Genomic DNA, 25,227 nt, shown 5'->3' on the forward strand with positions numbered 1-25,227 from the left:
CACTTGAAATTCATGTAACATTGTATGCCAAATATACTAAAAAAATTATAGAAAAAAATTTCTAAAGGAAAAAAATTTCTTAATGAAAAAGAATTCAAAGCCCTCAAGTGCCTAGTTGATGATCAGTATTCTTTAAATAGTAACTGATTTCTGAAGTGACACAAGCTAGATCGATTTTGTGGTTAGGGTCCCTCATGAAACGAGTAACTTACTATAGACAACTTAGTTTTTTCTTGCTGTATTCGTTGGTACCAATTGATGTAAGAAAAGATATAAGTGTTCAAGGCTGACAGCCAAGAAAGAATTCTTAAGACATCTTTGATGCAAAAAGGTGGTTTTATGAATGCGTGGGGACAGGACTCGTGGGCAGAAAGAGTTGCCCTGGAGTCATAAGGAATGGCCCACTATATACTTTCAAGTTGGGAGGAGGTTAGAGATAGCATAAGTCTGTAAGGAATTTTGGGAGCAAGGTTTCCAGGACCTTGAGGCTAGCTATTGTTGGGAAAAAGTAGTTATTACCATCTAATAATACCTTAGTCATGAGACCTTTCAGATGTATATCAGTGGGCCATATGCTTGGGCGATCGTCAACACATATCTTGAGGGGTTTAGAGATAAAGGAAATTTCTAAAGGAATTTTTATATGTTAAAGTTGACTTACAGGATCCTGAGGATTGGGCTAAGGTTGTCTTTTAGCCTTAGCAAGGTATTAACATTGGGGCAGTTGAGTCCCTAGAGGAAAGTCACTCTGCCTGTTTCAAGGACTTGTCGATGGGCTGTAGGTAGTAAGGAAATTTAACAATTTCTCCTCTGCCTTTGTTTCCCACATCACCAATTATCTAAATTTAACCTCTAAATTGCAGTTTGGTGATATCCATTGTCAGACCTAAATTAACAATGAAGAGTGTGTCCTCTGATAGAAGACTTTCTTTCTTCTGTTCTTCCCACTCCCTCTCATCTGTGCCTTTTATTCTTTAGAGTTCACTGTTCTATCAATATCTGCTCAAAGCATTTGCTAAACATACTCACACTAAGATTTGAAAGTTTAAAACTGCATTAACATTTAGATATCCACTCAGATACCAACTCTGGTGGCTACCTAGACAGTATTTCCCAATTATAAGATTCTGTGGGAAGAAATAACTGTTATGATTAATTAACGGCTTGCCAAGGGATATGTGAGGTGATGTGGAGAAGAAAGTGGCTGTGAGGCAGCGTGGGGGGCAAAGAGTATAGACTTTGAAACTAGACTGATTGGAGTCATATCCATTTCTACTATTAGCTGTATGACCTTGACCAGGTTATGTAATCTCTCTGGATCTCAGATTCTTCATCTGGGAAATAGGTATAGACATTAAGTATAAACATGAAACCATAAGATATTAACTTCCCACTTCTATTTCTGGATATCACATGAAAAAAGAGATGAATGAAATAATAAATAACCCTGAAAACTGCATTTTCAGCAAAAGTAGGGGACTGATGAAACCTGCAAACTCTTAAAATATCCTGAGAAAAGCAAATACATGCCAGCATAACCACATACTTCTTAAAGATGAGGCGCATACCCTGAAGTCCTTAACCTGGAATGCTTGTACAAAACAAGTGCTACAGGATCAGGGGAAGACAGAAGCTGACTGGGAGCAAGTATAAGAAGGAAGCACACCGATAATAGCTAAATGGCTCAGTGGGGACAGGTCTCAGAACATGCACAAATCTGCTTCATAAGGTGAAGGATTCATTCTGAAGCATATACCAATGAGAGTGGATACCGGGGAAGGAGAGTAACGTGTGGCCAGCTGGGCTGGCTATAGAAGATCTCCTAGATTAGGGTGGAGTTAGAGAAGGTGAGGCTATATCAAAAAGCCATTTGAGAAGGAACCCTGGTAATGTTGAAAAAGCCTTTGGGTTTTGAAATTTGGAAGGCATGGCCTTTCTCTTCTCCCTCAGTATCCTTCTGTAAATTGTTGGGCCATGAAATTGTAAGTAACTAAAAGCAACTGGCACAGCACAAACAGAAAGCTACAGTAAGGAAAATATAGGGGAAAGCAGGAAAATGAAAATGCACACATTAAAAAAAACACCTCTATGAAGGAAGATCATAAAACAGAAATATAACAACTCAAGAGAAGGAAGATATGGCAAGATGTTAAAAAGATATGAATTGCAAGCTTGTAGAACTCAGAAAAGATACCATAGGAAAAAACCCTTTTTATAAATCAAGATGAGATTGGAAGGCGCACAAAGAGAGATTAGACATTATAGAAAACATGGTAAAATTAGAAATGAGAAAATCAAACAGAACTGAAGATAACATATTTTAAGTGATTGCAGAGAAATGATAGACATAGAGGATAGCAGTGGAGAGTAAACATGCTTATGATAGGAATTTTTGAAGAAGAAAACCAAAAGTATAAAATAGAACAAATATTCAAGGATATAATTCTTGAAAACTTCACTGAGTAACTTGGATCTGTACAACAAATGGACATCCTATACGCCTGGAAACATTTACCCACAATGGTCAATATAAAGACGAATTCCTTTTTTTTTTTTAGATTTTATTTATTTGTTTGACAGAAAGAGAGAGATCACAAGTAGCAGAGCAGCAGGCAGAGAGATAAGGGGAAGCAGGATCCCTGCTGAGCAGAGAGCCCAATGCGGGGCTCGATCCCAGCACCCTGAGATCATGACCTGGGCTGAAGACAGAGGCTTAACCCACTGAGCCACCCAGGCACCCCATAAAGACATATCCTAATAAAATATGCACTTCACTTCAAAGATAAAGGACATTTCTTAGGGGCATGTTGGGAAAAAAAAAATTGAGTCACTTAGAGGGAGAACTAAAATTGGTTGTCTTCAGACTTTTCTATCCTAACATTCCACATAGTAGAATTGTATCTATAAGATATTCAAGGAAAGAAAGTAACAGCAAAGAATTTTATATCCAATGAAATTTAAGATACAAGGCTACCAATAAACAATTCCAAAAAGTCAAACATCCAGGAAATTTTTCTATGAATGCTTCTTAAGGAGACTAATAGAGGACAAACTTCATCAAAAAAGAAATAACTGAGAAAATGACTGCAAAAGACTGCCTCTACTTACCAGAAGAAAATGTGGGAGCAGAACTGCATATAAGTTACCATATAAATTAATGTAGGAATGGTATAATCATTGACAAAGGGAGGGGAAGAAGGAAAAAAGACAGGAAGTGCATTAAGTTTGCTGATTGGCTTATATGTTGAAGCTGGGAATTAATATTATCCAAAGGTGATAAAGCAAATACAAATACTACCAGGATATTTAATAATAAAAAGGCAAATGCTAAGAAAGCTAATTCTATTGGCTAGTATTAGATGGTAAGGGAAAAGGGAGAAGAGAGAAAAAGAAAAAAGAAACAGTATTCATAGAAAGAAATAATAGATATGTCTAAATGAAGAGGACTAGGGACATTGTGTACATTTATAATTTTAAAGGTAACAGATTAAAAATATAAATCTTTCTAAAAGGTAATTCTAAAGCCTTCTCCCATAGATTTTGATCTGCAGTATTTTCATTTTTGCTGCTTTCTAAAAACCATGTAATTTTTATTTGTGTTTTCCATTGACCCAAATTATTTAGGAGAAAACCTTTACATTTTCCAGTTAAAACGTTTTGTTTGTTTGTTTTCTGATCTTGTTATTACAATCTAACTTATTAGCATTGTGATTAGAGAATGGTGTCTAATTTGTACTTTATGTTTTTAAAACTTAACCTAATAACTTCTATTTAAATTAGGGAATAGAAAATAATGAATCAGTATTATAGTCTGAAAAAGACAGTACAATAAGAGAAAAAACATAGACCAGTCTTAACTTATAAATATTGATGTGATTGTTTTACATATGTTATCCTTCAAGAGCCCAGAAAGACATCAAAAGAATAATATATAGGGACCGGAAGAGATTATGCTGAGTGAAATAAATCAAGCAGAGAGAGTCAGTTATCATATGGTTTCACTTATTTGGGGAGATGGAGAGGAGAAGGGAGTTGGGGGAAATTGGAAGGGGAGGTGAACCATGAGAGACTATGGACTCTGAAAAACAATATGAGGGTTTTGAAGGGGCGGGGGGTGGGAGGTTGGGGGAATCAGAGGGTGGGTATTAGAGAGGGCACGGATTGCATGGAGCACTGGGTGTGGTGCAAAAATAATGAATACTGTTATGCTGAAAAGAAATTAAAAAAAAAAAGAAAAAAAAAGAATAATATGTAACCATTAAGTAGATTTTATTTGAGGAATGCAAGGATGGTTCAATAATAAGATACTTACTGAAGAGCAAATTTTTTTTTTTTTAAAGATTTTATTTAGTTATTTGAAATAGAGAGAGAGATCACAAGTAGGCAGAGAGGCAGGCAGGAGAGAGGGAGAAGCGGACTCCCTGCTGAGCAGAGAGCCCGGTGCGGGCCTCGATCCCAGGACCCTGAGATCATGACCTGAGCCGAAGGCAGAGGCTTAACCCACTGAGCCACCCAGGCGCCCTGAAAAGCAAATTTTTAAAGACCTTTTTTTAACTTAGCTATTTGTTATAAAAACTCAAATAAAATAGAATTAAAGGAAAATATATATGAAATATTTAAACACACACACACATAAAATGAAGTTTAAAAATAATACTCTTTCCAGTAATATCTCCGTTAATAGTGTGAGAAATTTGTGGTACGAGAGAACAGGGGTTATTGTTAAATGCAAGGATAAGTTTTTGTTGGGCAAGGAGCAACCCTTGTTATCATACCACATAAATGTGCACTTCCTTTGTGTAAAGATAACTTATCTGGAATCTTAGAATGATAATTTTCACGCAATATGTGATTATATGCACAGTAAGCATTGTGATTTTCATAGGAGCAGTGTTTCTAACATAGTTAACTTCTCAGATTGAGATATGCACACCCCCAGAGGCAGATATTATTGAGCAAGAGTACCCAAAGTTAGAGACTAAGCAGATATATGTTTCAGGGGTATAAATTTTCAGCGAAGACTGGGAATAGGATAGGTAACTAATTTAGCTGGTAATTTATATTTTATATTAAAAATAGCCATATTATAGAGTAAAATTAAAGTTTTTCTTAAATTATAATTATAAAATATGAGAAGTCAAGATAGTTTTTGTGTTTTTATGGGGCCTTTTTAAAATACTCCCCCCAAATCCCTGGAGACATATGTAATTCTAAACCACTGTTAGTAATGTTTTGGTGGAAAAGATTGAGAGATGCTGTCATACTGTGTCTTAGATATAAACATTTATAACATTTAAACCTATTATAAAACTACAACTACTTTATAAATAAAATCAGTGGCTCAGTGGGTTAAGCCTCTACCTTCTGCTCAGGTCATGATCTCAGGGTCCTGGGATTGAGCCCCGCATCGCTCTCTGCTCAGCAGGGAGCTTGCTTCCCACCTCTCTCTGCCCACCTGTCTGCCTACTTGTGATCTCTCTCTCTCTCTGTGTCAAATAAATAAATAAAGTCTAAAAAAAAAAAAAAAGACAGTTGTTCTAACTTTAAAATAAAAACACCTGAGTATTTTGTAAAGCTCTCTGCTGAGAAAATATTTTAATTGTATTGCTAGATTATGCATGAGTTATATTTGTCATTATGTTTGCTATTTATAATAAACACGAATTATCAATTATCTATTAATTTCTTATAAAAGAAAAACTAAGATGTTTCACAATTTTCTTGGTTAATGTTCAAAACTTTTATTTTTTTCTTGCCTATCACAGTTATGAATTAATATTCTTTGACATTTCCTGTTGGAGATGGTTATATATGTTCAAAGATACAGGTGGGAGGTTTATAACCCCCCAAATCATAGCGATCATATGGCTGACTAAACTGTTCTTTATCTCTAAGAAATGATTCATCATTCTTTACAAATTATATTTAATTTTATAAGACTTTAGAGATAAATGTGGCATCTGATAAAATCCTGGTGGGGAAAATTCATTAATTTAGAAATTGTAGAACTATTTGCATGGCAAGAATAGTAGATATTCAATAATGAATCAGACACAGAATCTGTCTTCCAAGTTTATAATTGGATAAGGGAGATAAGCAGTATGCTATCAGTAACATTGCAATAAAAATAAACTTGGAAAGACAATAATCATATAAAATTTATATTACATAAAATCTATATTATATAACAAATATTGAAAAAGAGTCTAAAAATTGTTCGGATAAAAATTATTGTGAGGCCTGAGAAAATAATGGAAGCAAAAGAAACATGTTTCTAGAAAGAAGCAGTATGTGATCTTCAATAGGAATTAAATTTCTCCTGTCTAGGAGATATCAAGATGACTGTATAGTCTTTTTTAAAAAAAAATTAATTTTATTTTTTCAGTGTTTCAAGATTCATTGTTTATGCACCATATGCAGTGCTCCATGCAATATGTGCCCTCCTTAATACCCACCACCCTCACCCATCCCCGCACCCCACTCCCTTCCAAAACCCTAAGTTTGTTTCTCAGAATCCACAGTCTCTCATGCTTTGTTTCCCCCTCCGATTTCTCCCAACTCACTTTTCCTTTCCTTCTTCTAATGTCCTCCATGTTATTCCTTATGCTCCAAAAGTAAGTAAAACCATATAATTGACTCTCTCCGCTTGACTTATTTCACTCAGCATAATCTCTTCCAGTCCTGTCCATGTTGATACGAAAGTTGGGTATTCATCCTTTCTGAAGGAAGTGTAATATATTCCATTGTATATATGGACCATATCTTCTTTATCCATTTGTCTGTTGAAGGGCATCTTAGTTCTTTGCACAGTTTGACAACTGTGGTCATTGCTGCTATGAACACTGGGGTACGTATGGCTCTTCTTTTCACTACATCTGTATCTTTGGGGTAAATACCCAGTAGTGCAATTGCAGGGTCATAGGGAAGCTCTATTTTTTAATTTCTTGAGGAATCTCCACACTGTTCTCCAAAGTGGCTGTATCATCTTGCATTCCAACCAACAGTGTAAGAGGGTTCCCCTTTCTCCACATCTTCTCCAACACTTGTTTCCTGTCTTGTTAATTTTGGCCATTCTAACTGGTATAAGGTGGTATCTCAAAGTGGCTTTGATTTGAATCTCCCTGATGGCTAATGATAGTGAACATTTTTTTCACATGTCTGTTAGCCATTTGTATGTCTTCTTTGGAGAAGTGTCTGTTCATGTCTTCTGTCCAATTCTTTTTATGAGATTATCTGTTTTTTGAGTGTTGAGTTTGAGGAGTTCTTTATAGATCTTGGATATCAGCCCTTTGTAGTGTCATTTGCGAATATCTTCTCCCATTCCATGGGATGCCTCTTTGCTTTGTTGACTGTTTCCTTTGCTGTGCAGAAACTTTTTATCTTGATGAAGTCCCAAAAGTTCATTTTCACTTTTGTTTCCTTTGCTTTTGGAGACATGTCTTGAAAGAAGTTGCTGCGGCCGATGTTGAAGGGGTTACTGCCAAGTTCTCCTCTAGGATTTTGATAGATTCCTGCCTCACGTTGAGGTCTTTTATCCATTTCAAGTTTATCTTTGTGTATGGTATAAGAGAATGGTAGAGTTTCATTCTTCTATACATAGCTGTCCAGTTTTCCCAGCACCACTTATTGAAGAGACTCTCTTTTTTCCACTAGGTATTTTTTCCTGCTTTGTCGAAGATTATTTGACCATAGAGTTATGGGTCCATATCTGGACTCTCTACTCTGTTCCACTGGTCTATGTGTCTGTTTTTGTGCCAGTACCATGCTGTTTTAGAGATCACAGCTTTGTAGTAAACCTTGAAATCAGGCAACTTGATGCCCCTAGTTTTGTTTTTCTTTTTCAACATTTCCTTAGCAATTTGGGGTTTTTTATAGTTCTATACAATTTTAAAGATTGTTTGTTCCAGCTCTTTGAAAAATGCAGGTGGAATTTTGATTGGGATGGTACTGAAAGTATAGATTGCTCTGGACAGTATAGGCATTTTAACAATGCTTCTTCTTCTGGTTCATGAGCATGGAAAGCTTTTCCATCTTTTTGTGTCTTCTTCAATTTCTTTCATGAGCGTTCTATAGTTCTTTGAGTAGAGATCCTTCATCTCTTTGGTTAGGTTTATTCCCAGGTATCTTACGGTTCTTGGTGCTATGGTAAATGGAATTGATTCTCTAGTTTCCCTCTTTGTTTTTCCATTGTTAGTGTGTAAGAAAGCAACTGATTTCTGTGCATTGATTTCGTATCCTGCCACATTACTGAATTGCTGTATGAATTCTAGTAGTTTGGGGGTAGAATCTTTTGGGGTTTCCATATAAAATATCCTGTCATCTGTGAAAAGAAAGAGTTTGATTTCTTCTTTGCCAATTTGAATACATTTTCTTTCTTTTTATTTTCTGATTGCTATTGCTAGGACTTCTAGTACTATGCTGAACAACAGTGGCAAGAGTGAACATTCTTGTCATGTTCCTGATCTCAGAGGGAAGGCTGTCAGTTTTCCCTATTCAGGATATTTGCTGTGCATTTTTCATAAACAAATTTTATGAAATAGAGGAATTTTCCCTCTATCCCTATTCTTTGAAGAGTTTTAATCAGAAACAGATGCTGTATTTTGTCAAATGCTTTTTCTGCATCAATTGAGAGGATTATGTGGCTCTTCTCTCTTCTCTTACTGATCTGTCCTATCACATTGATTGACTTGGGAATGTTGAACCACCCCTGCATCCCAGGGATAAATCCCACCTAGTTATGGTGGATAATCTTTTTAATGTACTGCTGGGTCCTATTAGCTAGGATCTTGTTGAGAATCTTGGCATCCATCTTCATCAGCGATATTGGTCTGAAACTCTCCTTTTTTTTTTTTTAAAGATTTTATTTTAATTTGACAGGTAGGGATCACAAGTAGACAGAGAGGCAGGCAGACAGAGAGAGAGGAGGAAGCAGGCTCCTTGCTGAGCAGAGAGCCCGATGTGGGGCTTGATCCCGGGATTCTGGGCTCATGACTCAAGCCAAAGGCAGAGGCTTTAACACACTGAGCCACCCAGGTGTCCCTGAAATTATCCTTTTTGATGGGGTCTTTGCCTGGTTGGGGATCAGAGTAATGCTGGCTTCATAGAAAGATTCTGGAAGTTTCCTTCTGTTTCTATTTTTTGAAACAGCTTCAGAAGAATAGGTATTATTTCTTCTTTGAATGTTTGGTAGAATTCCCCAGGGAATCCATTAACTCCTGGGCTCTTGTTTTTTGGGAGGTTTTTGATCAATGCTTCAATCTCATTACTAGATATTTGTCTACTCAGGTTGTCAATTTCTTCCTGTTTCAGTCTTGGAAGCTTATAGGTTTCCAGAAATGCATCTGTTTCTTCTAGATTGCTTAAATTACTGGCATATAGCTGTTGATAATAATTTCTGATAATTATTTCCATTTCCTTGGGGTTGTTCATGATCTCTCCCCTTTCATTCATAATTTTATTAATTTTTATTAATTCCTCTCTCTTTCCTTTTGGATTAGTTTGGCCAGTACTTTATCTATCTTATTGATTCTTTCAAAGAACCAGCTTCTAATTTTGTTGATGTGTTCTACTATATCTCTACTTTCCAACTCATTGATCTCTGCTCTAATCTTGATTCTTTCCCTTCTTGTGCGTGGGGTTCACTTAATTTGCTGTTGATTTTCCAGTTCTTTAAGATATAAAGAGAGTTGGTATATTCAGGATATTTCAGATTTTTTGAGTGAGGCTTGGATGGCTATGTATTTCCCCCTTTAAACCAATGTGTCTTCATTCTCAATGGTTTCTATGAATAGTTGAAGTTCTTCTTTGATATCCAAGTTGATCCAAACATTCTTGAATAGGATGGTCTTTAGCTTCCAGGTGTTTGCATTCCTTCCAAACTTTTTCTTGTGGTTCAGTTCCAGTTTCAAAGCATTGTGGTCTAAGAATATGCAAGGAATAATCTCAGTCTTTTGGTATCGGTTGAGCACTGATTTGTAACCCAGAATGTGGTCTGTTCTGGAGAAAGTTCTATGTGTGCTTGAGAAGAATGAATATTCTGTTGTTTTAGGGTGGAATGTTCTGTATAAATCTATAAGGTCCATTTGGTCCAATGTGTAGTTCAAATCTTTTGTTTCTTTATTGATTTTCTGCTTGGATGATCTGTCTATTACTGAGAGTGACTTGTTGAGATCCCCTACAATTAATGTATTCATATCAATATGACTCTTTATTTTGATTAACAGTTGGCTTATGTAGTTGGCTGCTCCCATATGTCATAAATATTTACAACTGTTAGATCTTCTTGGTGGACAGACCCTTTAAGAATGATGTAGTATCCTTTTGTATTTCTGACTATAGTCTTTAGCATAAAACTAATTTATCTGATATGAGAATTACTACCCCAGCTTTCTTTTGAGGCCCATTGACACGAAAGGTAGTTCTCCATCCCTTCACTTTCAGTCTGGATGTATCTTTAGGTTCCAAATGTGTCTCTTGTAGATAGCATATGGATGGGTCCTGTCATTTTATCCAGTCTGCAATGCTGTGCCATTTTATGGGAGCATTTAGGCCATTCACGTTGGGAGTGATTATTGAAAGATAAATTTTTATTGACATCATCTTGCTTGTGAAGTCCTTTGTTTTTATAGATTGTCTCTGTAAATTTCTGTTCTGTGTCAGAACAGAAACTCAATTTCTGTGAACCCCAATTTAAGTGAACCCCACGCACAAGAAGGGAAAGAATCAAGATTAGAGCAGAGATCAATGAGTTGGGTTCTTTCTTCTTTTATAGAACCCCCCTTAATATTTCTTGTAGTGCTGGCTTGGTAGTCACACACCCTTTTAAACTTTGCCGGTCTTGGAAGCTCTTTATCTCACCATCCATTTTGAATGTCAGGCTTGCTGGATAAAGTATTCTTGGCTGCATGTTCTTCTCATTTAGTACACGGAATATGTCTTGCCAGCCCTTTCTGGCTTGCCAGGTTTCTTTGGACAGGTCTGACCTTATTCTGATGGTCCTGCTCTGTATGTAAGGAATCTCTTCCCCCAGCTGTCCTCAGGAACTCTTGTCTGAAATTATGATTTGTGATTTTTACAATTAAGTGTCTGGATGTCTTTTTAGATTTGTTGATCTTGTGGTGTATCCTTTCTGCCTCTAGGAAACAAACACTTGTTCCATTCCCCAGATTAAGGAAATTTTCATCCAGAATTTGTTCAACTATATCTTCTAGTCTTCTCTCTTTCTCCACCCCTCTGGGGTCCCAGTAATTCTGACATTGGAATGTTTCATGGCGTCATTCATTTCCCTAATTCTGTTTTCATGGCTTCTAAGCTGTTTGTTTCAAGCCTCCTCCTGATCCTTCTTTTCTATCATTTTGTCTTCTAGATCACTAGTTCTATCTTCTGCCTTGGTTACCCTAACTATTAGAGTATTTAGATTAGATTGGATCTCATTGATAGCATTTTAAACTTCTGCCAGATTAGCTCACTTCTGCCCTTAGAGATTCTGTGTTGTCACTAATGGTTTTCTCCAACCTAGCCATTGCCTAGATAATTGTTACCCTGAATTCCCTTTCTGACATACTGTTTATGTCCATATTCAATAGTTCTGTGGCAGAGGGCACAGTCTCTGAATTTTTCCTCTGTTGGGTGTTCCTCCTCTTAGTCATTTTGTGGAGAGGTGGTTGAAGGGATGTATAACTGAATGTATCAACCACAATCCAGACAAGATGCACTCATTCTGGAGGCCAGAAGTCCAAGATTGGGTGCTAGCATGGTCTGTTTCTGGTGAGAGCCTCTTACAGTTTGCAGAATGCCAACTTCTTGCTATGCCCTCACATGGTAGAATCCAAGGTGACTGAATATTCTATGTGTAGCAAACTTACGGTATTAGGCATAGGGAAAACTTTTACGTGACTTGTAAATTCCCAAAAGACTGTAAGGGAATGTAGCCTGAAAAAATACAGTTTAAAAGATTATGTGAGCTTAATTTATAAAATGATTTCCAAGTTATAAATTTTTTTTGTTTATATAAATTTGTTTCTATTTAACAGAGAAGTCATTCAGTTTTAAGTTCCAAGTTAAATAATATTCATTGGAGTAACAAATAAGATTCCTAATTGATTAGGAAAAATCAGAGAACATTTATTAAATTTGGGGTTTAGGAATATTGGTGTGTGTGCATGTGCATACACACACACATACACACCCATGGCTGCATGTGTATTTATATGTGTGTCAAATTACTGAGTATAACATTTTACTCTTCCTATCCATATCTTATTACCTGGAAATTGATAGAGCATGCTTATTTTAGGGGTTACTGTTGATACAGACAAGGAATATGCTCTCATATTCAAACATTTATATAAACACATGAATGCCTAAGAGTAAGATTCTTTCTCCTTCTCTCTCTCTTTTTAATTCCAGGCATAGACATTCTTCATCAACTAGGCCTTGGAGGCAAAGATGTAAGACACCAATCATCAGTGACTGCTGTACCATCATCATCTACACCATTACCTCAGGGGGTCCATTTAACAGAATTAGGTGTCATTTTAACAAATGATACTTACATTGAGTCACCTCTTTTGAAAGTTTTACCAGTCAACTTAGAACAGCCATTTACAATATTAATTGGGTTGCAGTCCCATAGAGTAAACAATGCATTTCTCTTCAGCATTAGAAATAAAAATAGACTGCAATTAGGAGTGCAATTATTACCTAAAAAATTAGTAGTATACCTTGGAGGAAAGCAGTCTGTATTTTTCAACTACAGTGTTCACAATGAGCGATGGCACTCATTTGCCATTACTGTTAGAAACCAAGTTGTCTCAATGTATGTTGACTGTGGAAAGAAATATTTTAGCAGAGAGACTCTTTTGGAAGTTCAGACTTTTGATCCTAACAGTGTGTTTACCTTAGGAAGTATGAGTAATAATTCTGTCCATTTTGAAGGAGTAGTATGTCAGTTGGACATTATTCCTTCTGCAGAAGCATCTGCACATTATTGCAGATATGTGAGCCAGCGTTGTCGCCCTGAGATAAACATTCTTCATACAACCATTGTATCAGCTGAGATACTGGAAAACTCTCCTTTGCCCAGACAATTTGGTGAAAAAGTGGTGTCAGAAGACACATTTACCAGAGGCAGAAGCATCCCAGATATCATAAATAATGAATCTGCAACAGTCCATAAACAACAAGGACACCAGATATCAAAGGCTCAGTCAAAGTCTCTTCATTCAAGCAATGTCTCTGCTGTGGATCTTATAAACCATGGAATTCAGGCCAAAGAAATAATCACTGAGGAATATACTCAGACAAATGTAAGCCTGTCAGCAACCCGTCATCTCAATAAGGCAAGAACAAATAGCAAGGAGAAATTTAGTTCTCTCCCAAATGTGTTTGACAATGTCACACAACATAATGATAGAGTAACTGGTTTGTCACCATTTAAGAAGATATCATCTGTTCTTCCACATATGAAACAAGAAACAATTACTGATCTCAAGAAGGCTATCACAGCAAATCTTCACACTAATGAACTCATGGAACTACAACAGATTTTAAACACAACCTTATACAGAGTGACAGATGAGCCAGCTGTGGACAATCACCTCAACCTGAGGAAAGAAAGTGAATTTGATCCTGATGCTACCTACCCCATCGCAAGTAGCTATGAGACTGACCTTTATGATTATTACTATTATTATGAGGATCTTAATGCAATACTCGAAATGGAGACACTAAGAGGGCCAAAAGGGGACACTGGACCTCCCGTAAGTTGTTGTTTTTTAAATCTGTCTTAATGTATTAGCTTATCAAAAAGAAATCTCTAGACTGAACAGTACAGAACAGATCAGTTTCAGAAATGTATCCTGGCTATAGTGAGTGAATTTGTCCTTACTATAATGCATCCAACTAGAATGCAACACTGGTTCAAATGTTGTATTTTTGTTTTCATTGTTTTGATTGGCAGACTGAAAGGTTACTTAATTCTGGTAAAGTGATGAGTAAGCTATATGTTTTTCTTGTCCAGCTGAAATTCAATCAGGAATTCAACTGCTAAATATAGGTCAGCATTCTTTATAGACTTAATACATAGTCATGTTAAGAGATATGAAGAACTTGTAGTACACCAAAGAAAGATACATTAAACACATCAATTAAATTAATTCATAGTCATTAAATACATCTTTCAACAAAATAATATCAAGTGGATTAAAATAGATTATAAAAATTTATTTTAGAGATAATTTTGTAGTGATTCACTGACTAGAAAAAAGAAAACCCTTGCATTATCATTCTAAATGAAATAGTATCTATTAAGAATAACATATTTCATTAAATCTTTAATGATATGGTTCATTTACATTTATGAATTAATAAAATCTCCAGCTACCTAGTACAAAAAAATGGCTAACAGCCCATCTGTCTATTGAATGGGAAAAAAACTCAGCCAAATCACTTATTTAATAATATATAAACAAAACTATGAGATAATAGACAGATGTTTTCAGCTCTGAAATTCTTTTGTTGTGTAGGTACAATTACAGAGGAACATTTGAAAAATTTCTAAGTTATTTAAAACTTATTTAAATCTATTTAAAATCACATTAGAAACATGTTTTTGCTTTTTTAATTTGTGTATCTTAAGTAAGGAACCTATATGTGTTTAGAAAATAATTTTCTAATTACAAGCTGACTGAAATATATCTTAAAATATTTCTTTCTTTGATGAAAATAAAATTTGAGTCATTGGTTTGATGCCAGAAGCCACTGAATGGGAGAAGATTATGTCACTTGCTTAGCTTATGTTTCCTTTGTGGTTCTTTCTTGAAGTTTATTCATATGTATTGAACAATTTTTTTTTAAGATTTTATTTATTTGTCAGAGAGAGATTGAGCAGAAGCAGGGGGAATCGCAGGCAGAGCAGGCAGAGGGAGAAGCTGGCTCCCCACTGAGCAAGGGGCCCAATGTGGGATTCGATCCCAGAACCCTGGGATCATGATCTAAGCTGAAGGCAGCAACTTAACTGACTGTGCCACCCGGACATCAGGAAAAATTCTTAATTAGATTCACTGTTTAACGGTTTTAAAGTAAAATCTGAAGAATATATTATTATAGAGAAATAAACTCTTTTCAGCTATAGCAATGTTATTAACATCTTAGTAATAAAACTGAGCTACTGGGTGGGTCATATTAAACAAATAGGTATGGAAGTCATTTACTTTCTTCAGAAAGTCAGTATAATGAGATGAGGATTAAGCTCTTCTATAAATCCCCAAATAGTCATTTCAACATTGGTAGATGAAGCATTAATATTTAACAGATATTTACGTAGTTTCTCCTAGGCAAAGCAGGAACACAGAGTATGTATAACAGAGTCACTCTTCAGACAAACTAAGTTAGAGGGTACAAATGTCTATAAGGGAAATATTTTCTGAGGAGATTCCTATGAAAGATCACTTGAGGCTGAGCTGTTCAGAACGGGTTCTTGTGGATAAAGTTAGTTATAACTTAGGCCTCAAAGAACGGATAGATTTTGACAGGGGAAAGGAACTGGTCTATTTTTTATATAGGAAAAGTGGCATAACAGCAATTGTTTATTGAGTTTTTACTTTGTGGCAGATGCTCTACCATGTCCTTTACATTCATTATCTTATCTTAAAATATCTTGGTGAGGCTGGTATTATTATCCTCATTTTTCATTTGAAGAAACTGAAGCCCAGAAAAGTTAATTTACTTACTCATAACCACATTGCTAATAAATGGCAGAGCCAGAGTTTGGGTTCAGATTTTCAGCCTCTAAAGCTCAAACTCTTTCATGATGTTAGAGCAAATAATGTTGGACACATATAAGACCCAAGTTAGATGTTGTCAGGTTATGGAGAATTTTAACTGTCAAACTGATGGTTCTAACTTGATCTTGTCCTCACGAGGAATTTTGTAGGTTTCTAAACAGAGATACTAATAGGGAAGTCAGTCTGTTTGTAGCACCCAACACAGACAAGAGGTTCCTGCTATCATCTTGATGTTACAAGACTAGGACAGTATCTAGGATGACAGCAGTGAAAATAAAGAGGAAAGGTAGGATTTAAGAAATATTTTGAAGAAAAAAAATATTTTGAAGAAAGGTTTGGTAGAACTAGGAAATTAATTGGAGCTGGGACGAAACAGAAAGGAAGAGAATAAAAGATGTCTGAAGTTTTAAGTCTGTGGATTGAGAGAATGGTAATACCATCACTAAAATCAGTAATTAGGAGAGGACACTAAATTAGAACATTGAAGATACTGTTGAAAATTCATGGGGCACCTGGGTGGCTCAGTGGGTTAAGCCTCTGCCTTCGGCTCAGGTCATGATATCAGGGTCCTGGGATCGAGCCCTGCATTGGGCTCTCTGCTGAGCAGGGAGCCTGCTTCCCCATCTCTCTCTCCCTCTGCCTCTACTTATGATCCCTCTCTGTCAAATAAATAAACAAAAATCTTTAAAGAAAATTCAGTCAGCTGTTGGAAAAGTTAAAAATCTAAAGTGGAAAAGAGAGATTAAGATAGGGATATAGATTTGGGGGTCTTCTATCAATACAGTTGAAGTATAGGAAAAGAGTTTGGCCTAGGGCCAGGAGCCAAATCATGGGGATCATGGGAAATGTTTGCTTTGGGATTATGGCAGAAATGTCATAAAACAGTCTGATGGGAGAGATGGGAGATAGGAGAGAGGAGTGTAGTATACTATGTATAGTGTATAGTGTACCGTGGCAAAAGCCCAAGAAGAGAGTTTTGAGAAGAAATTGATCAGAAGTGCCAAAAGCTACAGCAAGTCAAAAAGGATGAGGACTGAAAAACAGTGGAAGAAATGCATTAGCTCTTCCGATGAGAAAGTCACTGTTGAACTTCATGAGCCCAACTTAAGTGTAGGGTAGAAGACTAAAGGTAGGTTTTTAAAAAGGTGAAGAAAGTGTGAATAGTAATTAAATGATGAACTTTTGTGGGGGTTGTGGCCCCACTTCTTGAAGTAGATGTTACTACTACTCTACTATTACGCTGAGGCCAGCCTGGTTTTTCCTACCTGTAGGTGATGATGTTTTTCTGCCATTCACCTGTGTAGTTCTTTCATCATCTCTGAGGTTCATTAAACCTATTTAGGCCTGTTTCAGGTTTTTCTGCTATTGCTCTGATATGAAGATTATTTTTACTTCATTATACAAACATCTTCCCTTATATCCTCGAATATTTTTTCTTTCCCATTTTTCCATGTTCTTCTTCAGGCACCCCAACATACGTATATGTTAGATGTTCTTTGTGATGATAGATAGTATTATCTTTTTTACAAACATGTCTATGTGATTGCTTTTCTGTATTTCATTTTGTGTGATTTCGATTATCCTGCACTCACATTCCTCTATTGATTTTTCAATTGTATTTAATCAGATTTTATTGTATCTGACATGGTTTTCATCTATAATTTTTTTTTTTTTGCTCTTTTCATGTCTTTCTTAAACTCTTCTGGTTCGCATTTTATTACCTTCATTGTTACTTGTATTTCTTATAACTCTTCTTTGAGCTTTATCTAGAAAAGTGGCATCTTGAAATTCTTTATGTCTGAACTTTTTCTCTGTTGTGTAGAGTAATTCCTCCTCTGATAAATAATTTTCATTTACTTTTCTGTCCTCATACTTCTCCCTCTCCTAATATGTATGTATAGGCCGCCTGCTGGTTTCTTTCTGGTTATTAGCCATTTTTAAAATAAAGAGAGCTCTAATTGGGCCACCATTTGTTTTAGAATAGTACAGGGAAAGGCAAAGGGAAGTAAGGTGGAGTGGTACACAGTGTCAGATTTAAGTTGCTGCCTTTAAACACCATCTGATCATATTTATTTTGTCCTCTATCCAGAAACATATCTCCTCTTATTTTCATGTACAATTTGTTATGAAGCCCTTTATTTCATAGGACCTCTAAGAACCAATATGATGATTTATGCTTCTGTGTTTTATCCCTTCTCACCACCAACAGTCTCCTGGGGTTAGGAGTTTGGTCGCAGATCATAAAAATGGTGGGGTTTTCCTCTTCAAATCTACCTTCCTTACTCTTGGGGGTTTGGAGCTGGGTCTTCACTGGGTCATTAATCACATGTATTGCAGCTTTCTCATTCCCTTTCAACCTCTCCACTGTTAATCAAAGGATTTTTGGAATGAACTTTCAGGATTGACATGCATTTAGATATCTGCAGCCTGTCCAAGATTTGAGGTCTGAGGAGGTTTTCTGTTTTTGGTCATCTCTCAACATCTTTCCTTACCACAGACTTTCTCAGTATTTGGAAGATAATCATCATATTTTGTGGTTTGTGGTTGTGGTCCTTTCGTTGTTTCGTTCGAGATGGTGTTTTTTCTTCTGGTGTTTTTTGTTGTTTTCAGTGGGTTTTGAGAGAGGGAGGATAGTTTAAAAAATGTTCTCATTCTGCCATATTTTATGTAAATTCTCCAGTGATCTTTTTGAAAACACAAATCACATCACATCATTTAATTGCTTAAATTCTTCAGTGGCAGAAGAATAAAGCACTTAGAATAAATGAAAGACTTCTTATTATAACCTATGCAGCTATATGTGATCTGGCTCCTTCTTACCTCTGCAGCCTCATTTTTTCCCCCTTTTCCTTACGCTCACTACGTTTTCTTTTAATTCCTCAATAACACTGTTGCTTTTTGTTCCATTTGCTTTGTTCATTTTCTTCCAATTTTCTGGAATTTTACTTCCTCCTCTCTTCTCTTTTTTGTCTTTTCAGTCTAACTTAGCACCTCCTCAGGGAAGTCTTTTCTGCTACAACAAATAAATTAGGTGCACCCTGTTAATCTCTCTGTTGCTTGTTTGTTCTTTTCCTTCATATCACTAAGTAAAATGTATAATTACATGCTTATCTGTTAACGTGTGTCTTTTTATCCCGTCTTAAGCTGCAGGAGGGCTTGATGCTTACTAATGTCTATCGATTGAGTGAATGAATGAGTGACTAAAGCAATTAAAAAAGGAAATTTAGATACAGGATTTCCAAGATTAATTACCCAGGCATTACTATGTTTTAAAAGTTTTGTCTAGTGAATATATTTGCCTTAGTGTATATATTTATATACTAGTAATATAATAATTATCCTAGTAATTATAACTAACATGAATTGAGTGCTTGTTGTGCCCATATACACCTTTAAAAAATTCATTACCTTAGAGTTTACTGGTTAATTACTATGTATCAGCAATGGTTATAAGTATTTTATACCTCTAGTATCTTTAATGTTCGCAGGAACTTTGAAAGGTGTATTTTTATCGTCAGTATTTTAAAGATGAGGAAACTAAGGCTTAGAAAGAGTAACTGACTTGTCCAAGGTCATTCAGCTGGTAAATGCTTGAGGCATGATTTGAATCTAGACAGGACAATTGCAAAACCACTGTTCTTGTCATTGAATTGTCATTGAATTTCTCTTAATAACTAATAATCTCAAAGTTAAAGTGCCATTTTTAGTATTTAACTTTAATTTACAGAAAATAACTTATTCTCCTCAATCAGTCATGACATATCAAATCAGTTTGTTTTCCTGTTTTCTAGAAGTCCCTCTTAATAATCTGCTCTCAAAGATTTGAAAATGCAAAATTGTGAAGAAAGCTAAAATTGATTTTTATTTAGGGCTTATTAAACAACATAAATATTTCCATCATGACATAAAATATACTTTCTTTCTTCCCCAGTAGCTAATGTTGTTACCTTTTCAGTGTGAATGGAATCGTGTTTCCTTTTGTTGTAATGTATTGTGTGATAAGGCAATAAACCAAACTAGACATTCTGTTTTAATTTTCCATTTTTCTTATTTTTGGGGGGACTTCAAATAAGTAGCCTTTAATTTCTGATTATAACAACAGAACCAGAACTGTGAAAAGAATTCCAATTTAAAAAAAAATAAGTGGAAGTCAATTTTGGATGAATGCTAGTAACATAATAATAGCTATTAAAATATTTGAACAGCTTAGGAAGGAGCATGCCCTCAGTCTGAGGTTGAATAGAAATAGTACTTATCTCTCAATATTAGAAAATACGTGAAAGATTTTGATCAGGTTAGGGGATAAGAGAGGAAAAAATACAATTAAAGGAAAATGGACATTTCGAAATATATAAAGAACATTACAAAACTTCAAAATGACTGTAATATAAATAAAAGAAGAAAATTTCAAAGAGTAGTTAATATCAAGAATGAGAAATGAGAAAAAATGCCTGATAAAAATGAGGCTCATTAGGTCATGCTACTTGTTAATGAGAGGGCTAGTACTTTAACTTTGGTATGTCTAATTTCAATGTTCATACTATTTTGAAGGCTATATTGAATGGATATTTGTAAAATGGAAGATGTATGTGGTCTAAAGATATGAAGAATAATTCCATGTCAGCAGAGTGCTCAGTAACAAGTGAATGAAAGATGAATGAATGAATGAATGTGTTAACCATATCCCAAATGCATTCTGCCCCAGTTGATTGTTAAAGTAAAAAAGATGATAGAAAGCATTACATGAGGAAGTAAAGCAGTAATTTCCTATTTCTTATTTGATATATTTAATAAGTAACATTTAAAGAACTCAGAACACTTTAAAATAGATCAATTTTTGCTTTCCTACTTTGTTTTGCAAACTATTTAAGTCTATTACTGACCTCCGGGTATGCTGTATTTGGTGTAAGGCAGATTTATTACTGAATATACTAGAAGGATCTCATTATAACAATTTAACACGTTACACAGATTCTTGCTATAAGTCTTTTAAAAGAACATAATATGGTCAGTGCTTTAATTTTTCAATTTTTTTTTGAAATGTGTTTGGAAAAACCTGTATTTGTCAGTCTCCAAACCCTAAATTGAATTCCGCCTTCAGTAGTAAAAGTAAAGTTAGGTAAAAATTACCCATAAAACTACTAGTTATGGTCCCTGTAAAAACCAGATACAGTGGCTGTAACCATAAGTCACAGACTTCCTGCTGCCATTTCTGGCCAGATTAAAGAGGACACTTGAGTTTCAACTCTCACCCCTGCTGATTAGGGTGAGGGGATTCATGTTACTTTAAAATCATTATCAACTGGGAACTGGGGACTGAAAAAGAAACCCTAGTATGGGAATCTTAATGAGACTTTTGAGAAAAGATGGGTCTATTATGGTGTCTAACATCTCGGCATTTTTTTTCCAAGGGTCCACCGGGTCCAGCAGGTATCCCAGGTCCATCAGGAAAGAGAGGTCCACGGGTAAGTGAATGAGTTCCATGTCCCACTTGCTGTTAGAATTAGTAACATTGCAGTATGTTCTTCCTAGTATTGTACAGTATGTACTTCCTTTGGAAACCTGCCTGGATCTTCAAACATAGCCCTACCTTTGCCAATTCAAGAGAAACTCAGGAACATGTGCAGCTTGTTTATTTGAGAGTAAACACCCAGCCAAAGCGTTCTCTGTGAACATGCCCAAGAAGGATTATCAAATTTGTAGATTAGTGGCTCTTCTAGTGCTACTTGTAACATTATTCTTCATTATAAAGTGATCTCATCGGTAGTTGATAGTTCAAGGTAGGGTTCATTTGCTTTGGGAAATGAAGAGGAGTGGGCTGCCTTAAAATAGTACCTTCCTGGATTACATAGTGGAAAATGCTGGAACTACGGACTAGAAAAATAATTGTCCTGAGGAAAAAGCTGCCTTAAGGATCAGCAGTAGTTTCTCACATTACACAGGTCCAAAAAAGATTTACTGCTGTGTTAAAATTTATTTCTCTTGAAACTGAAAAAAATCAACGTGGACTTTTACTAACAGGAATTCTTGTAAGAGCCAGAAAAGGAATTACGCCTGTTACAAAGACAAATACGTATGCCATGGACAATCCACTTTCTTTCTATCCTGATTTTTATCTGTCATGAACAATATAATGAAAAATCATCCTGAACTATTACTGTGAGTCGTCCATATTCACAAGAAACTCTTGTCTGTATGAGGCCTTAAATGAACGCTACTGGTGGTAGTTTGTTTGGCATTTGGTTGATTTCTCTCTACTTGATGACCTATCATGTTCCCCTCAGAGTATCTCATGAACACGCCCACTCCCCTTCCCGTAGCTGGCGCACCACTTCTGTCCTCCTCACTCTCTGGGTCCTACTCTTCTGAGGAACTGGATCTCTTTCTGCCCTAATTCCATTCCCTTTCCACCATGGAGGCTGTTCCCCACAGCATGACCTTCAACGTCTGAGGCTCCAGCTATTCTCATGATGCAGCAGTTTCCTTCTTTAATTTTTATCTTTTTAAAAGATTTTTCTAATCCTTTCTTTAAGGAAGGAACAGTATTCTTCTTCTCAAGACTAATTATCCCATTTGTGTGCCTAATTTTATCCTCATTCCATTATTTATCTTAAAACTTGCAACTTTTAATTTTTTTCTCCCTAGATTTTGTCTCATTTGCCAACAACTAATAAATTATTCTTAAAGAAAAACCCTCAAACTTTCACTGACATTAATTTTTCCTAAAGTTATGCTCCTAGCTCACCATTGCACTATTGAGCTTTGTTAAATAATAGTTTATGCCGTTGCCCTACATCTCCACCAATAACTCACTTGTAAATCTCCATAATCTTTCCACCTATTTTATTGAAATTTACTTTTTTTTTTTTTAAAGATTTTATTTATTTATTTGACAGACAGAGATCACAAGTAGGCAGAGAGGCAGGCAGAGAGAGAGAGAGAGAGAGAGAGAGAGAGGGAAGCAGGCTTCCTGCGGAGCAGAGAGCCCGATGCGGGGCTCGATCCCAGGACCCTGAGATCATGACCCGAGCCGAAGGCAGCAGCCCAAACCACTGAGCCACCCAGGTGCCCCTGAAATTTACTTTTTGAAGGTTACAAATGGCATGTGTCATAACATCTCATCTTTTTTCCTTAGTTTTGATTTTGCTAGATATACCTCCAGTATTGCCATTGCTGATGCCTCTCTCCTTTCTGAAACACAATGCTCTATCAATTCAGAATTGAAAAGGCTGGAAAATAAGTAATTATTAACTATATGTGATATGTTAACCTAGAAGTATGGCTGAAGAGCCCAGGAGTGGGTACCAAACTCAGATGAATATAGGGGTCACCTGAAAGGCTTTCTGGAGGTGAATCTTAGTTCTTCTGCTTGCTGGTCCCATGAGCTTAAGTTTCTTCACTTATAAATAGGTAATGGGAAATATAAAGCATTAGCACAGTTATCTATACATAGTTGGTAAATAGAAGCAATTATTGACAAATATTTATTGAGTATCTAATATGTTCCAGGTGCTATACTGGTGATATGAAAAACAGTCCCTTTTCAAAAAAATCCTAGAACTAAATGGCACATGTCATAAGATAGCTAAAATAGCAATAAAATATTTAAAGAACAGATTAAACAGTGTAAGAGATATCTTAAAGCATATACAATTAATTGCAAATGAATTTTTCAGACATTAATTTCTATGGAAGTTAGTAGGAAAGAGAAATCACTTTATGACAGTGTAGCTAGGACTTAAAAATGAGGTGGCATCTTAGCTGACACTTGAAGAATGATTTGGGCAGCTGTAGGAGGGCAAAATGAAATGAACTAAGTCTTATAGGCATGCATAATGGCATAAACAAAAACCCAAGTGCAGAAAGGGTTAACACACGTTAGCAGAAGATTAAACATTTGCACTTTCTTATTTTTAGGCTTCTTACTCTGCACAGCTTTTAGAAGTAGCACTATGCAATATGGCTGGAGATAGGGGTGAAAAATAAGGAAGGTAAGCATCTCAAGGCAGGGTTTTGAATCAAAAGATGGGAAATACAGTCCTCTGTAATTAGTGTAGCTCTCTTGTCCAAGAGTGAAATATCCAACATCTAGGAAAACATGAAGAACTTTGTGGGGGAGAAAAAAATGTCCCATTCATTTTATGAAATTATGCTGTGCAATATTTGAATGTTGCAATAAACATTGTTTATTGCCTATTATTTGTATCTGGATCTGTTCTAAGAGCGATCTGACCTCTCTACTATTTGCAGGGCATACCAGGGCCACATGGAAATCCTGGGTTACCTGGATTACCAGGTCCAAAGGTGAGTGAAGACTAGTGAGTATCACATTATTTTCCTGACATTATTAAAGAAGGTCCTTAACTTTTTGTAATCGAGGTATAGTTGACATAAATATTAGACTAGTTTCTAGTATATAACATAATGATTTGACAGTTGCACATACTGCAAATGATCACCACTGTAAGTCCAGCTACCATCCATCACCGTTAAAAGTTACAAAAAAATATTTTTCTTGTGATGAAAATGTTCGTGATCCATTCTCCTGACAACCTTCAAATATGTATGCAGTACCATTGACTGTGATCACCATGCCACACATCATATCCCCTATTTATTTCACAAGTAGAAGTGTATACTCCCCCCTGCCCCTGCAACCACAACTCTGTTCTCTGAATACATAAATTTTGTTTTATTTGTTCATCTGTTTTGTTTTTTAGATTCCACATGTAAGTGAGATCATGCAATATCTGTATTTCTCTGTCTGGCTTATTTCACTTAGCCTAATACCCTCAAGGTCTATCCATGTTGTCACAAATGACAAGATTTCATTTCTTCATGGCTGAGTTGTAGTCCATTATGTGTGCAGTGTGTGTGTGTGTGTGTGTGTGTGTGTGTTTATACCACATCTTCTTTGTCCTTTCAATCATTGATGGACACTTAGGTTCTTTTCATATCTTGGCTATTGTAAATAATGATGCAATAAACACAAGGATGCATATATCTTGATGAATTAGTGTTTTTGTCTTTTTGTGATAAAATACCCAGAATTAGAATTGTTGGATTATTAGTTCTATTCACTTTCTATTTTACATGATTGGCTATATTCCCTATGCTGTATTTTTCATCTCCTTAAATTATTTATCTTATAACTAGAAGTTTTTTTGAATTTTTTGACAAAAGTCAATACTGTTTACATTTGCATTTATGGTTGTACAATTTACATTTCTTCCAGCAGTACATGTGGGTTCCCTGTTCTCCACACCTTTACCAGTCTTCACCAACACTAGTTATTTCTTGTCTCTTTGATAATAACCATTCCAGCAGGTGTGAAGTGACAAGTCATTGTGGTCTTGATTTGCATTTCTCTGATGACTCTGAGATATTGAGCACTTTTTCATGTTTGCCATTTGTATTTCTTGGAAAAAGTGCCTATTCAAAC

General features: G+C 35.8%; 1 protein-coding gene across 7 annotated transcripts in view; it reads left to right on the forward strand.

Annotated features, from left to right (window-relative positions):
• COL24A1 (collagen type XXIV alpha 1 chain) overlaps positions 1-25,227 on the forward strand; it is a 412,730-nt gene that overhangs the window by 18,045 nt on the left and 369,458 nt on the right. For all 7 annotated transcript variants that reach the window (XM_032302395.1, XM_032302400.1, XM_032302399.1 and 4 more), the window contains exons 4-6: positions 12,409-13,760; positions 21,197-21,250; positions 24,036-24,089. In XM_032302395.1, the coding sequence (XP_032158286.1) occupies positions 12,409-13,760; positions 21,197-21,250; positions 24,036-24,089 (1,460 nt within the window). The remainder of the gene's footprint in view (positions 1-12,408; positions 13,761-21,196; positions 21,251-24,035; positions 24,090-25,227) is intronic.

The sequence above is a fragment of the Mustela erminea genome, chromosome 10 (genome assembly GCF_009829155.1).
Source record: "Mustela erminea isolate mMusErm1 chromosome 10, mMusErm1.Pri, whole genome shotgun sequence".
Classification (NCBI taxonomy): Eukaryota; Metazoa; Chordata; class Mammalia; order Carnivora; family Mustelidae; genus Mustela; species Mustela erminea.